We start from the raw sequence: 15,396 nt of genomic DNA, 5'->3' as shown, positions 1-15,396 counted from the left end.
ATCACTCTTGTTTGCTGTGTAACACAACGGTACCGCCCCTTTTCTACAACTTGACATGATGCGGTGAAGGTGTTACTATACAACCCTATGCTGAATTAACATTGGTTTCTCGCAGTGGCGCCTGCAGCTGTACGGCATTACGCACTGTACGTTTCATGAGCGGTCCGACTGCCCTGAGAAATATTTACTCTCAGAATATTTAATCAATCATGAAATGTGTCCCGTATTTATGTTGGCTGTTTATAAGAACTAGCTATGTCCAATTTGGGAATGAATAATTCTTTTGAGTCGGTTCTTTTCGGTGAATTGGCCAAACGGGCTTGCAAAAAGGTCTGAATCGATTCGTGATTCAGTACTCTCTCACTGAATCATTATGAGCGGGTTCTCGCACAGTAAAACAGTTTCTGGATATTTACGAATACAGAAAACAAACAGCGCTTGATACAGTGGAAATGTACCAACAATCAACCGAAAAGTATATCTTTTTGGCAGGTAACTTTGAGAAACTTCAGCTAGTGCTGTGTTGTGTGAATTAAGGGGCTGCTCAAACTAAACATGTTTTTGCGTCTTCTCGCGCTGTTTTTTTCGATTGTTTTCCATATGAACATTGTTAGATAGATTTCTTTTGAAAACTGCGTCACGTTTCACTGTTTTTAGCATCTCTCACAGGAGCGCTGCATTTTTAGACGCTGTGTCAAGTAAAAAAAAAAACGTTATTTTTTTCGAGACACCTGCGTTCTGCTCTATTTGTTGTGATCCATTTAGCTTTTTCTTTTTTTTTTTTTTTTTTTTGCGGGAAAACGCTTCTGTCTGAACGGTTACAGGATGAAATGCTTTAGCCAATAGTTACATGAGTGCTACTCGGACTCTAGAAAATAAAACAAATGCTTATCTCAAAGTCGCCACAATTAACGCTTTGTTGTTGTTGTTGTTGTTTTTTTGTTTTTTTGCGAACACACATGTTGGTGCAGCTATCATTATGAGGACTCTCCATAGACATAATTATTTTTGTACTGTACAAACTATAGATTCTATCCCCTAAACCTAACCATCACAAAAAAAAAAAAAAAAACTTTCTGCTTTTTTACATTTTCATTTAAACAGTTTAGTATGTTTTTTAAGCGATTTGAATTATGGGGACACTCGAAATGTCCTCATAAACCACATTTATATCATAATACCCATTTATATCATAATACCCTTGTTATTACCAGTTTATAACCTAAAAGAAAGTCCTCGTCAACCACTTAAACCACTTAGATTGACTTGGAATGTCTCAGTGTTTCACAGTAAAAGGTGAAAACGTGCAGTTCTTTCCTTAAAGGGATAGTTCATCATAAATGAAAATTCTCTCATCATTTACTCACTTTTAAGCCATCAAAGAAATAGTAATCCATATGACTCCAGTGGTATATCTTCAAAAGCATTATAGTAGCTGTGGGTGAGAAACAGATCAATATTTAAGTCCTTTTTTTACTCTCCACTTTCACTTTCAGAATGTGAAAGTGGAGATTTATAGTAAAAAGAAGAAAGAAAAAAGGGACTTAAATATTGATTTGTTTCTCACCCACACCTACTATATTGCTTTTGAAGATATACCACTGGAGTCATATGGATTACTTAGGCCCTGCAACAAAGGTGTTTTTTTTTACTCCAAAGACTATCCTTTCACTTACTGAACAGTTATTGGAAAACCAAAACTGAAAATGACAAATAAGTATTTTGTGATCATTTCAGGGGTTCTCATTAGCTACATACATTTGCAAAATTTTTCAAATGTATTAAATGTTAGGTCAAATTACCTCAAAATCAACCTTAACATATCATGAATCAGGAAAATGTTTACAGGTGTTTAGGAAAGTGTTTAATATAAATTACTTGACTCTTTTTTTTTTTTTTACAGTGTACAGATGCTTCATGTTTCTTTAAATAATTACTAGCTATAGTAGTCTACATGTATAGTTACATGTAGCTATACAAAATAATTACACATTAAGCAGGCTACATGAAGTTCATTAGTATTCCTTTGTGCTTACTTAAGTAAATGCACACTAATATGTGCAATGAAATGTAAAGTGTGACCCATGCATTGAAAACTTTTTGGAGAGTTATGATAAAAATTATTTGAAAGTAGTAGACTGCACACTGCTGCAAGTAATACAGAAACAAGAGAAATGGCACAAACAATTACCACCAAAATATTTTATTTTGATTGTGGTCTTAAATCATTCAAACTGTCTAAGCAACCTGAATACTAATGGATAAAAAGCATTCTTCACTTATGACAACAGACATGGAATATGCAAACTGTCAAATGCAAAAAAACAAATGACTTCAACTGCCTAAAAGTCTATAATAAAACATGGTACATTTTCTAAGCATGATGCATCATTCAGTTATTCAGTTTAGAGTGAGACAGGCCAACTACTGTTATAATGAGATGAACAGAGATTGATGGCTTATCCCTAAAATATTTTAATTCATCTGTCTCCACTATTATTGTTAGAATTCTGTTGTATTCTGTTTCTGATTGTTTGTTTGTTCTTTTCAAGAAGTAAGTCATAGGAAGTGGAGAGACAGATCTGTGTGAGCAGCACATTACAGTAAGATTAGATTGTCAGACCCTATGTAAGCTGATCTGGTTGGTGGGCAGTGGACAAGCTCAGAGAAACTATCACTGACGTGCGGTCTGGGTAGGCAAACTAGGCACTGCCTACCCTGCCAAAATTCTAAAAAAAAAATGTTTATTAAATAATAAACTTGTATTTGTATTTTTATTCTTGTGATTTATATATGCAATATGTGTGTTATTCCAATTGTTTAGACGTTATGATGACAAATGTAGCTGTTACGCATAATCAACTAAAAACAAATGGTAGAATAAGCAGTGCTTTTACGGTCCATTCATTGCAGACGACAAGCAGAAAACCCATGTTGCGCATGCGCACTTCGATCCTGTATACTTTAACATGTACGGCAAAAAGCACAAATCTGCTGTGCCTTTTGACGAAAATATGTTATGCCCGTAATCATCTCCGTTACGTATCAGACATGAACCAATTAAAATCGAGATATTCCTGGACATTTGCGTAGCTAACGTCATCACACCACAGCTAGCGTACATGCCTAATCCCCGCCAAATTCAAAATCAAAATGACAGCACCGGCCGTAATCACGGAATTAAGAATTTTTTCCAAGCTCGATTTTAATTCCAAATATGAGTTAATTGCAAGAGGGAGGTCTACGCCAGCCTTAGATGGACTAGTACAGCAAAAGGGCCCAAAAATTATCCGATCATTTCAAACTGATTGGTATGTAAGAAAAGATTGGCTATGTGGCTGTGCTAACAATCAGCGGCTGTACTGCTATCCCTGCCTGCTTTTTTCAACCAGTCAGACTGTTTGGACTTCAGCGGGATATTGTGATTTGAACAACCTGCTCGCAGCTTTAACCAAGCATGAAAAGTCGTCAGCTCACATCCAGTGTCAAATTACACTGAAAACCTTTGGAAAATCTCGGCTCGACCTTGCACTTGACGATCAAAGGAAGCTGAATATAACCTACCACAATGAAAAGGTAAAGGAAAACCGAGAGGTTTTGAAGGATCTGATAAATGCGTAACGTTCACTGTTTACGCGCTTGTGTGTGTGCGTGAGAGAGAGAGAGTACACGATATACATCCTGATTTGTACATTTCTTGATATGCCGCGCTTGTGCGTAACGTTCACTGTTATTATGTATTATTATCTTAAACAATAAATCAGGTAATCTGGCTTTCATAACTCAGTGCCTAGCCTCTTTAAGACATCACCGCACGTCACTGGAAACTATGTTAGCAATGTGCTATTTGTAAGGGAAGATTATCTGGCTTATAACTTGTAGAGAAGCAAATTAAACAATGCATTGCAATGCAGCAGGGAAAAATACAGTCTTTGTCAGTTTCTCTGCAAGAGAACATTTTCTCTACACAAAATAGATATAAATAAATAAATAGAACAAATAACTTCCATCAGAATTCAGCACTTTTCAAATGTACATGTTCAGTTCAACATAATAATAAATATGAAGTTTTGTGGGATGCCACAATCAGGGTTCCAACACTTTTGACCAATTCATTTCCATGACTTTTCCATGAACTTTCTTGTTGTTTGTGGGATACTGATTTTTAAAAATCATTCAGACTGATGTGTGATGCTGTTTGACCGATTCGTTTAAAATAACCAAAACAAAAGAATAATGTGCTCTCAAATCAGACATCAGTATGGCTTACAAGCTAATTTTACTCTCTATAAAATATATTAGATGAGAGCGTAACAAAAAAAACTGCTTATTTATTTATATATTATATTTTTCATTTATAATATATATATATATATATATATATATATATATATATATTTTTTTTTTTTTCATTTATAATTTATATATATTGCATTGATATTGATATATTTATTCATAAATATATAGTCTATGACGTTTAGGATTGCAATAATTTACATAATGTTTTGGGCCTTAAAAACATAATTAAAAAATTCCCAGATACTTCCAGGTTTTCCATAATTGTGGGAATCCTGCTAAATGTAATATAAAATATAAGTGGCATATTCACAAGTAACAGTTCCTGAATAAAGGTAAGTTATATTGAAAATTTATAATTTTTGTAAATATTATTTCATCATGAAAATGAAGAGACTACTTTACAAATCATTACAGCAGTGCCATCTATCCCAAAAATGAGGGCACTAAAAACATTTAAACTAATAACTCTGCTTAATAAACAAAAGTCATGGCTATATCTTTTACTGAATGGCTTTTAAAGAGTTTAGAAAATACCTGACAAGTGACAAAGCTCTAACTGTAGGCCAAAGAGGTAGCATACTAATCTAACTATGGCAGTGTTTGACACCGGTCAGGCCAAACATTGAGTAACTGAGAACTTTCAATTCAATTTGAGATTTCTTCACTGTGATGGACACAGAATTGAGCAGGACTTGTGCCTATAGAAATCAAAGGCATACAGAAAAATAGAAATATCACTTCACAGTGGAAAAAACTGCAAAAAAAGAACATTCAAATTATTTATCTGCATTTGAGCACAACATAACTGAATCCATTAAATGATATTCTTAATATATTACTTTACTGTATAATACAAATTTACAGTAAATATATACTTTTAAGTATTAAAGTTTATTTCATTTTTAATTATGTAGGTGTTTTCTGTAATGCTCTTTTCTTGTGGGTTGGCTATTGTATATTATCACTGTGTTGAGTCTAAATACAGTATTTTAGGCTGGTTTCTTGTATCTGTTGATGGCACACATACATTTTACAGAGTAATCTGATGCTAGACAAAGAGCTTTGCCTGAATGCGGAGCAGTACTAGAGCTGTGGTTCAGTATTATTAATTCACAATTCCCCCGCGCAATATCATGAAGCCAAACCTAAAATACTGTGTAAATTAAGAGAGTATCTACTACAATACGCCTGATATTCAACCATGAACGTACCTATTTGCAAGTGAGTTCCTTCTTCATACAGGCTTTAAAAGATTTGAATCTCTCTTCACCTTTGTATCCCTGAAGTCAGAAAGGTAACATAAAACAAGAAAGATTGTATGTCATGAATAGATATCTTTTCAACAACAACACCACAAAAATGTTAGGCGCTAGTTAGTTAGCTTACTACCATCCTGAAGGATCAATAAATGGCCACTAGATGGCAGCCAAATTTCACCCACAACAAAACTAATGCTAGTTTTGTTCTAGTAAACATACTTGGAAAAATAACTAAAAGGGATTGGGAAATAATAATAATAACAACAGTACAATGGTACTTAATCATATTGGGTTTAAATGTATTTAAAAAGCATTAGTCTCACATAGCTAGAAATTTTGCAGCTTATTGTGGCCAAAAAACAGCCACTTAAACGTGAGGAGACAATACTACCAACATGCAATGTGACCAACAATAGTTGTTTTACGTTTTTATTGTGCCATTTAAGGGCAGGTAAATCTTAATAGATCATATAGCAATTATAGATGTCACAAAAACGCACACACAATATGGTACGTCAGTCTCCACAAATAGTTGTACTGTAGTACTGATTATTTCAAAGATAGAAAGCAATATTATTCTCTCCTTGAATATTTAGCTTACTTGCAACAAAGTTCCTCAAACTAAACTATTATGAAGAAACAAGCCTGGAAATTTTGGCTAACACAATTTTGTTTTCCAGCATAAAAAAAATCTGGGAAACACTCTACTAAGTATAAATACAAATGGCTTGTGTCCATTTAAAGCCTTGAACTAGATTTCAGGGTGATCTGATGATGTCCTGTAACTCAGCAACCCTTTTTACAGCTGACCAGTGGTTCATAACTGCCTTTAGTGCTTTAAAATGTTCATAAATTGCATTTAAACAACCTCGGAGAAGAACCATCAACCTTCAAACCAAATTTACCCAAGAGCCACGGTGCAGCCGATCCTTCATAATCCCAATGAACTCCTTGTAGCTTAGCTGGTCATCATGGTCCACATCAAAGATCTTGAAAATGGTGTTCACAAGGTGTTGTGAGAGCTTTTGTCCAGTGGCCACATAAACTGCACGAGCAAACTCATCTGTGACAATGTGATTAGAAACAGCTTATCTACTGGGTCCTCTGTGTCAGAAAGCAGTTTGGAATATTTTTGTCTGTATACCTTGTCCAATTGCGCGATTTGCATAGTTGTACATCTGCATGGCAATGGCAAAATCCTCCAAGTTATTGAGGAACTGAAAGAAGGACCTAAATTCTTCAAAGGTGATGCCCTGTAAGAGAAACCCGAGTTGTTTAGATTGTTACCTGATTTTTAAATTGCAATCAAGAATATTCTTTAAGAAGCCTTGGGCAATGAAAAGATAATTATTAGCTCATGCCAGAGTCTTTATAATATGATAGTACTCATGCAGTGAAAAACACATAAAACTGATAACTTTCAAAAAGATGACTCGCATGAGATGCAGCTCTCTAAACAAGGCAAAACGGCATCATGCCTCACCTTTCAAACAAGAGGAAACCTTAGTGTATGTGGAACCTTAAAGACTGATAACTGATCCCAAGGCAGAAAATAGCAAAGTCAAATAATCCCAGCCCATGTCTCCAGCCCCTGCTCCTCTTCTATACAATTTGAGCTGTCAACACCTCTGGACTGTTTTGTTTAAGGAGAGGTCAGGTGGCTTGTCAACTCGTCTAAAGAAGATTAACCTGATACTTGCATAAATAAAAACAAAGGGGATGTATCCAAAATATCTCACCACCAGCAGATTACTCAAACAGCAGTCCTTTTGATTTCCACTCATCCGTTTCCAGGCACTATGTGTTTCTCTGAACACCCTCTTGCAACTAACAACCTCTGTTTTACAAATGAACTAATGAGTAATATGTGACGCTTTGTTGCTTTTACAAGTTAAGCTGTATTGCAATATCTCTTAACTTAAGAAAAAAACCACTTATATATCAATGGCCATCCACCAACAGCCTCCTCAAGCTACTGAAAATAACATAACCTCATAATGTGAGGGTCACTGTGCAAAGAGGCAAACGACTTAAAACACAAAGACTCAAATGACTCTCAGATTATAAATATCCTCCTCTCTCCACTTTTCCCAAAATATGTGCTGTGATGGTATTTTCTTTACTATAGCTCTGATTTGAACTTATTCAGACTCATTTACGAAAAATACATGAAATAGGTAATTCAAAAACATGGAGTAGGAAGGCAGATCTTGGAGTGGAATATTGGCATGGTATAACGTGATTAAGTACTTAATACCAAGATACCTACTTTATGATCATTTTGAATTTCCTAACAACAGGTTTTAATCGTTTTTTAATATGTTTTAATATATTTGAATACAATAGTTTATATGAACGTGTAAAGAAAAGTGTGTATTTTAGGTGCAGTCAATGGTCACCATTTTTAAATTACCTTTTTGCCTTCACTGGTATATTTTAAGTTGTCCTGTGGTGTGAACAATTCATTTTTACAAGAACAAATGTTCCATGTAGTCTCAATTAATATGAAATCATGAAAACTGCATTCATAATTATTATTAAAGAATGAACAAAAGCAGTTGTAACTCTTTAGATTAAGGTTCCCTTTGTTAAAATTAGTTAACCACATTAGTTAACGTGAACTAACAATTAACAATATTTTTGCAGAATGTATTAATCTTGGTTAATGTTCATTTCAACATATAGTAATATCAATCAAAAGTTGCATATGTTAATATTAGTTAATGCACTATGAACTAACATGAACTACCAGTGAACTATTGTAATTTTATTAACTAACATTAACAAAGATTAATAAATGCTGTAAACAATATATTGTTCATTGTTAGTTCATGAAACCTACTGTAATGCATTAACTAATGTTAACGAAAGGAACCTTATAGTAAAGTTTTACCAATGTCATTTTGAAAAATTGTTTTAGATTGAGTAGCATGTCACACCACAGGACATGTCAGCTTCCCAAAAGTATTTCATGTCAACAAAGCAAATGTAAATGGGCATGAAATCTGAATCTAGATGTGGTACCTGTGGTGCTTTTTTCTGGAAGCCTCAAACCATGATGCTTTTCAGTGTTTGTGTCTAGAGTAAACGTAGTACCTTCTCATCTGGTATGCTTTGACGCACATTCTCAAGGTAGCCAGTGATGTTGTCCACAGTGGTGTAGCGCAGCAGGATACTTGCAAAGTCCTCCTCACTGATGGTGGTCATTCCCTTGGTATAGCTGAGGAACTCAATCTCAAGAACTTCTGTCTGCAGGTTGTCCATGAATCTGCCGACAAAGCGTGACACAGACACAGTGTTAAGAGAATATGCCATCACTTGTTCAGTGGGACACCAGACTAAGTGACTGGACCATCCCAACATGCTTTGATAAGAATACGCATCCTCCACACTGATTGTCTCAGGGCATTTAAATTATTTTTAAGGGACATGCATTAACAATGACATTACTAGCAGTCTAGATTCACTATCATGGTGATTGAATTTATGAGTTTGTAGCCTGCTAAGCCTTCTCTATTTTTCTTCTCTATTATATCTTTCTATTAAAACACTTACTGCACTCTACTTTCTATTGCTTGTAATTCGCTTTTTTTCTTTGCTTATTTGATTGTAATTTTATTTGGCCATCCTTTTTTACCTCTGTGATTTTTATACAAATTATTTCATCTCTAGTGAAGATTAATTTGTAATAAATGTAAGGAATTAGTTAGGCTGACGGAGAAGATTAATGAGTTAGAGACACGCATCCAAGTTAAAATTCTCTAAGTAGGCAGTGTATCAATAATATCAAAGACTGGATGACTAGAAATGTAATTCTAATCAGTTTTGACAAAACACAGGTATAAATATAAAGAAATTGGACCAAAAACCTATAATAAATAAGATGCTAGAAAATAGTTTGTTTCTCGATGGATGTACTGTTACGTCTTCTACAGCTAAGAACATGGGTGTTATGTTTGATAGCAATCTATCCTTTGAAAATCACATTTTCCATGTTTGTAGATCAGTACTGTTCCACCTCAAAGATATTGCTAAGTTATTAAACATGCTCTATGTTTCTGATGCCGAAAAGCTAATTCATGCGTTCATGACCTAAAGAATAGATTATAGTTATGCACTACTGAGTGGATGTTCTGCAGTTTCAATAAATATGCTTTAGTTGGTTCAAAATGCACCAGCTAGAGTGCTGACTAGAGCCAAGACATGTCATCATATCAGCCCAATTTTACAGTCACTACATTGGCTACCTGTTAAGTTCTGTATCAATTTCAAAATTCTGCTTATAACTTAAAAAGCTTTGAATTGTCTAGTTCCTCATTACTTAAGCAACCATTTACTGCTATAATCCATCAAATTCACTATGATCGCAAAATGTGTGGAAAATTGGAAATGTGATCATTGCCACAGTTGCTTTTGGGCTTGATAACTGGGAGCCTAAAGACAAATAATGATTTTCAATAATGTTTTCATTTAAACTGCTCAATGAGGTCCTTAAGACATTACAGCATCATTTTCTGTAAAGCCGCTTTGAAACTTTGTGTGCTGTGAAAAGCACTATACAATAAAAATTACGCGACTTGACAAAAGTGCCCTTTGCCACACTATTCTGCACCTCACTGATTCTGCTTGCATCATCTTGGTCATAGGATGGACTACACTCTCTTAAAATGGACAATAAGTGAATGCCAACTATAGCCTTCATCAGCCCAATAAAAAAGGACACTGCATACGTGTACTTTCACAGTCAATTTAGGATGGACTTCAAAGACACTTAATCATTAATCTTACTGTTCAGTAGATATCCTTTCATTTTAAAAAATTGCTCACCAACATCTACTTAGTTTAATCAATTAATACATGACTTGTATTACACATAGATAACTAGTATTGGCATTCTATTTATGCTGTAGGAACTGGCTCCCCCAGCTGAGCCTGGTTTCTCCCAAGGCCATTAACAAACTTCAAAATTTGCCTAAAGACAAATGATTTTTAAAGCTCAATGAGAACTTTAAGATATTACAGACAGTACACCTCATTTTCTGTAAAGCTGCTTTGAAACAATGTGTGTCGTGAAAATCGCTATAAAAATAAAAATGACTTGATGAGTGAAAACTGCTAAAATGTTATTTGTCTCAAACCTGTAGAAGTCATCAAAATTGAGTTCACTTTTGCCCTTTCTTCCAAAAAAATGCACCAGCAGGGTTGTGTCGGTGACATTATCTGATTCGTGCTGTGAAAGCAAATGAAAAAAGCACATTATTCAGCTGTACTAACTGTATGAGGAAGCAAAAAACTTCACAGAATAAAACCATCAAATGAACATAACAATAGCTTGACCATGGTACAATATAAATGTGCAGCCATAGACGTAACAAACAAAATGGAAACAGAGAAAAACAAAAATAAATTTTAATTTAATTGGAAAATATACCTGTATATTAGATCAAATACAATTAATAAGGAAAAGTTACATTTCTATTGTACATGAACAAGCTTGAACAATAGAGAAAAACACTTGGAGCAGCCATTGCATCATCTCATGCCAAGCAGACAACAGATTATCCATGCAGAAATCAGTGCCTTTCATTTCAGGCTGCAGTTGTTTGTCTATTGGAAAATGCTCCCATTGTATCTTATTCAATCTTCCTTTGCATCCACATACTGTATTTTATACGAAAACAATAGCCATTTTGTAATTGAAAGTTCACAATGATGCCTTGAAATGTCAACTGAAATTATTTTAGAGACTTATTCTATCATTATATACAACATTTCTATGTACAACAAAGCATCCTGGCTTGGATGTATAAAATTATCTTTTGGCAAAGAGCCTAGTTACAATTCTTAAAATTTTGAAACCGGATGTCTCTGTTAGACTGTAAAAAAATATTTGTGATGTAACCCAAAAACGTTGCTTCATGTGGTAACATCTAAATTAACTCGTTCAAAATTAAAACATAATTCTTTTAATAATTACCCAGCAAATGAGGTTACACCAACAAAAGTATTTTATGGGTTAGATGAAGTAAAATAAATCCTTGAGGTCAAAATTGCAATTTACCACTTTTTTCAATCTAATATTTAAACACTACTGACATGAAATATAGTGATATAAATAATGAAAAATTAAATGACACCAAAAACATAAAACTGTGATCTTAACCTCATGGGATGGGGGAACAGGAAATGACCAATGGTTTTAGAATGGAAAAACACATGAGCTTGAGGATACTTGTACCTCCATCAGATCTGAAAAGACAATTATTCTTGCACCATGCCTTAGAACATCCCAGAAACTTCTGGGTTCAGAATGTAGCTGTTCTTTTTTAAGTACCTGCGTATTAAAGGTGATATGTTAAAAGGCTTAACAAGATTTACCAAAAAAAAAAAAAATCAAACAGACTCACAGACAATACACATTAAATGCCTAATCCACACGCAAAATCTATCTGAAGTAATGCAACAAAATGTCATAGCTTTTTTATTAAACCTGAATGAGCAGGGCTTGTTTCCTTCATCTCAATCTAGGGAACCAAAAATATCTGTTGGGTGTATAACTCACATGATTTTGTATGAATGAACTTTGAAACAAATTAATTTGCCACCTCGTCAATGATTATCCCACATATTGGTGACTTTACTGCAGAGATTTATGACCTTGTGCTTCAGTCAGTAAACAAGCACTCATTCATTACTGTATTCAAATAACTAAACGTTTGATATGCTAAATGCTATCCTTCCCTAGATAAACAGTGGTTAATATTGTGATCAGTGTTGAGATTATTTTTCAAGTTAAATGTTTATTTTCTGTTCCTCTAATGTCACCAAACGGAATTGGAAAAGTAATGACTGTTTTAAAAGAGGTTTCCCATACACTCTCCCATATTCTATTAGTCGACCAAACAATAGGCCTGCCTCGAACTCATGACATTGGTTGAGCCAACGTTGCTGTGTTGGCTGGTCAGGATACTCAAACAAACGGAGCAATGTTGTGATAGCACCACAAAGTCACAGTGTTTACACTTTTGGAGGGAATTAACCAACAAATGATTTATTTAAAGATGCATATCAAGTTGGGTTAAGTTGGAATTACTGCGTTACCATTAAATCAACATCAGCTCATGGAGGTAACCCTGAAAATCATGACTGACTGCAGAGCTGTAACAGCTCGTAATATCTTTTATTTGGTGATGATACTGACTTATTCTTGAGTTATATACTTTGAGTGACACAAAACTCTTTATGGTCAATCCTTTGCAAGATGTATAGTAACCCAAACCCAAATACCACTTTTCAAGCAACTGTAAAAATAAAACATGGGGTTCCAGACACGGTGAATTGTCATTCTTTAGCTGTGGGCCTTTTAACATTATTTTTTAAGTCCATTCCTTAGCAAAAACTCCTGACAGTAGACAAGCAACATAAAACATTTGTGTAAGTCTCTGAATGATTTTTGTGCTCTCCTAGACAATAGAGTTGTGGTTTTAGACTTCTGACTGAGCCCCATTAGAGCTGCATTGTCCTTCTCTGGAGGTGAGCCATGCATGAGGGTCACCCGTTACACACTATCCAAACATTTTATGTAAAATAATATACAGTAGCTGCCTGCTTTTCTGAAAGAAGTCTACGAATGTAGATGCAACTCAAAGTTTGAGTCTTCTGGTTTATTGAGAACTAATTATGATAAAGCTGCAGGTCAAAGTATTAATGGTTATGACAGGCATGCACAGTGTTTTAAGACCAAGACCGTACAAGATCAATCATAAACCAAATATGTTAACTGGCATGCTAAGAACAAATTAAATTACATTTATGCTTGTGAGGATTTTACAGATACATACATTGCTGATGGCAGAGCCTTGATATCCGTACAGTTCCACACTCTCACACACAGAAGATTTTGGTGATGTGCAAAATAAAGGGAAAATTCAAATCATCATTCAGTATCAGTGATTGTTCACAAAGAATTACAAGACAATAAATTCTCAATGTAATCTGTAATAATGAGCATTTTCAGAGATAAGAGACTCAAATTTGTCATTGTATTTTTGTACTCTACAGAATATTCATCCTTCCACAGTAATGTAGATTTGTTATAAAAACAGATTTCACATCAAATGAACAATGCATCCATCAAACATGTTTTTTTTTTAAATATTTGAATATTTAAATGCTATTTGAATATTTAAAAGCATCCAACAAAACAATCTTGGAGTAATCCACGATTCTCCATGCGTGACTGTTTCCACGGAGGCACATAAACATTACATTTAGTTATTTAGCAGACCCTTTTATTCAAAGAAACCTCTTCTATTAGTCGACCAAAACAAAAACAAAAAATGTATTACTTTAAAAAAAGAATCCACTAAAGCAATAAGTCACAAGTGGTGGTGATTACAATGAATTTACATTGATTTTGCCGCATGTTAGACGTGTTCTCAACAACAATATGATAAAAGGCACTAAATTTCAATAAGCAGACCAACTTTATAGACTACATAGCATACAATAAGCTTCCCTGTGGAAGGCTTCCAAATGTCATGTGGAACATGATTAAACATGTGTTTATAAGGAAAGTTTATATTGTTAATTTATTTTGACTGTTTATTTAAGTACCATGCACATCTGATTTGTAGTAAAAGTATTAACTGAAATGGTAAAGGTGATGTAAACGATTTTAGCATTCTGAAGCTTTCAGGTTACTGAGACCTTGAATTAGACACGCCCTCTCGTTCCAAAACCCCGCCCTCCAAAGATAATTTTGTGACCAAATGGGTAAAAGAGCAGCATTGTTTGTTCCGGTGGCACAATAGCACCCTCAACTGACAAACATTCTGAATCACAGCCTCAATGGTCTTCTTCAAATACAACACTATGACAACGAGCAAAATGATTGATAGGTGAAAAGCCGCGATTGTCTGACAAATTTTTGTTTGCTGTTTACAAAGTCTACAGCTGTCACAGACACCGGTGAAATATCACAGGACACTTATTTCATTAATATTTTAAGGGAGTAGGAAAATGTATTCCTCGTTGTTTTGAGGAATGAAGGCTATGCATTACTTGAAATTGCCAAAAAACTGAAGATTTCATACAAAGACACTACAGTCTTCAAAAACAAAGGACAACTGGCCATAACAAGGACAGAAAGAGATGTGGATGACCAGATGTACAACTAAACAAGAGTATAAGTACATCAGAGTCTGTAGTTTGAGAAATAGACGCCTCACTTGTCCTCAGCTGATAAATCGCTTACAGCACCTTTAATGAAAATCATGTCATGAAGATAAGGAGATTTTCCTAATTCTGTACCATTAAAAAGGAAATCTTACAAATATTTTTTTTTTTTCATTGTACATATAGTTTTTATGAGAGCAAACAACTGCACAAGTTGAGCCTGAACTAATTTGTACTCCAACTAACACATTAACATGTTCTGGATTGCTTGATTTGATAGATTTTACATCGCATCTTATGGAGAAATCAGTCCATCAGCAATCAGAATCATCATGGCGGAGGCCAGTGGTTGGTCAGGAAAACTGTGAATAATCGGAATACACAATTGTTCCACTAAGATAGTTAATTAGCCGAAACCATAGGCTGTTTGCGTTTACTAAATAACATAGCAATCTGCAGCATTAATATAGAATGGTGTTTCTATATAATATAGAATATAGTCACTGGTGTTTGTTTATAGTCATTTTACATCCGCTTCAAATGTGACTCATGCAATCAGAATTTAAAATCTCCAATGGTGGCCAAAAGTTTGGAATAATGTACAGATTTTGCTGTTTCAGAAGGAAATTGGTACATTAATTCACCAAAGTGTCATTCAACT

General features: G+C 34.5%; 1 protein-coding gene across 3 annotated transcripts in view; it reads right to left on the bottom strand.

The window, feature by feature from the left end:
* Positions 1–4,469: 4,469 nt before the first annotated feature.
* The window catches only part of LOC127659428 (calcium uptake protein 3, mitochondrial-like), a 28,254-nt gene continuing 17,327 nt past the window's right edge, over positions 4,470–15,396 (bottom strand). Inside the window, exons 8-15 of one of the 3 annotated variants that reach the window (XM_052149231.1) lie at positions 13,400–13,441; positions 11,797–11,892; positions 10,697–10,788; positions 8,655–8,826; positions 6,703–6,811; positions 6,464–6,621; positions 5,511–5,579; positions 4,470–4,997 (exon numbers count right to left, since the gene is read on the bottom strand). In XM_052149231.1, the coding sequence (XP_052005191.1) occupies positions 5,511–5,579; positions 6,464–6,621; positions 6,703–6,811; positions 8,655–8,826; positions 10,697–10,788; positions 11,797–11,892; positions 13,400–13,441 (738 nt within the window). In that variant the 3' untranslated portion in view covers positions 4,470–4,997. The remainder of the gene's footprint in view (positions 4,998–5,510; positions 5,580–6,463; positions 6,622–6,702; positions 6,812–8,654; positions 8,827–10,696; positions 10,789–11,796; positions 11,893–13,399; positions 13,442–15,396) is intronic. The other 2 variants (XM_052149232.1, XM_052149233.1) reach the window with 2 other exon arrangements.

The sequence above is a fragment of the Xyrauchen texanus genome, chromosome 19, assembly GCF_025860055.1.
Source record: "Xyrauchen texanus isolate HMW12.3.18 chromosome 19, RBS_HiC_50CHRs, whole genome shotgun sequence".
Classification (NCBI taxonomy): Eukaryota; Metazoa; Chordata; class Actinopteri; order Cypriniformes; family Catostomidae; genus Xyrauchen; species Xyrauchen texanus.
The sequence above is the reverse complement of the archived record's forward strand: the minus strand, read 5'-3'. Positions and strand labels throughout refer to the sequence as shown.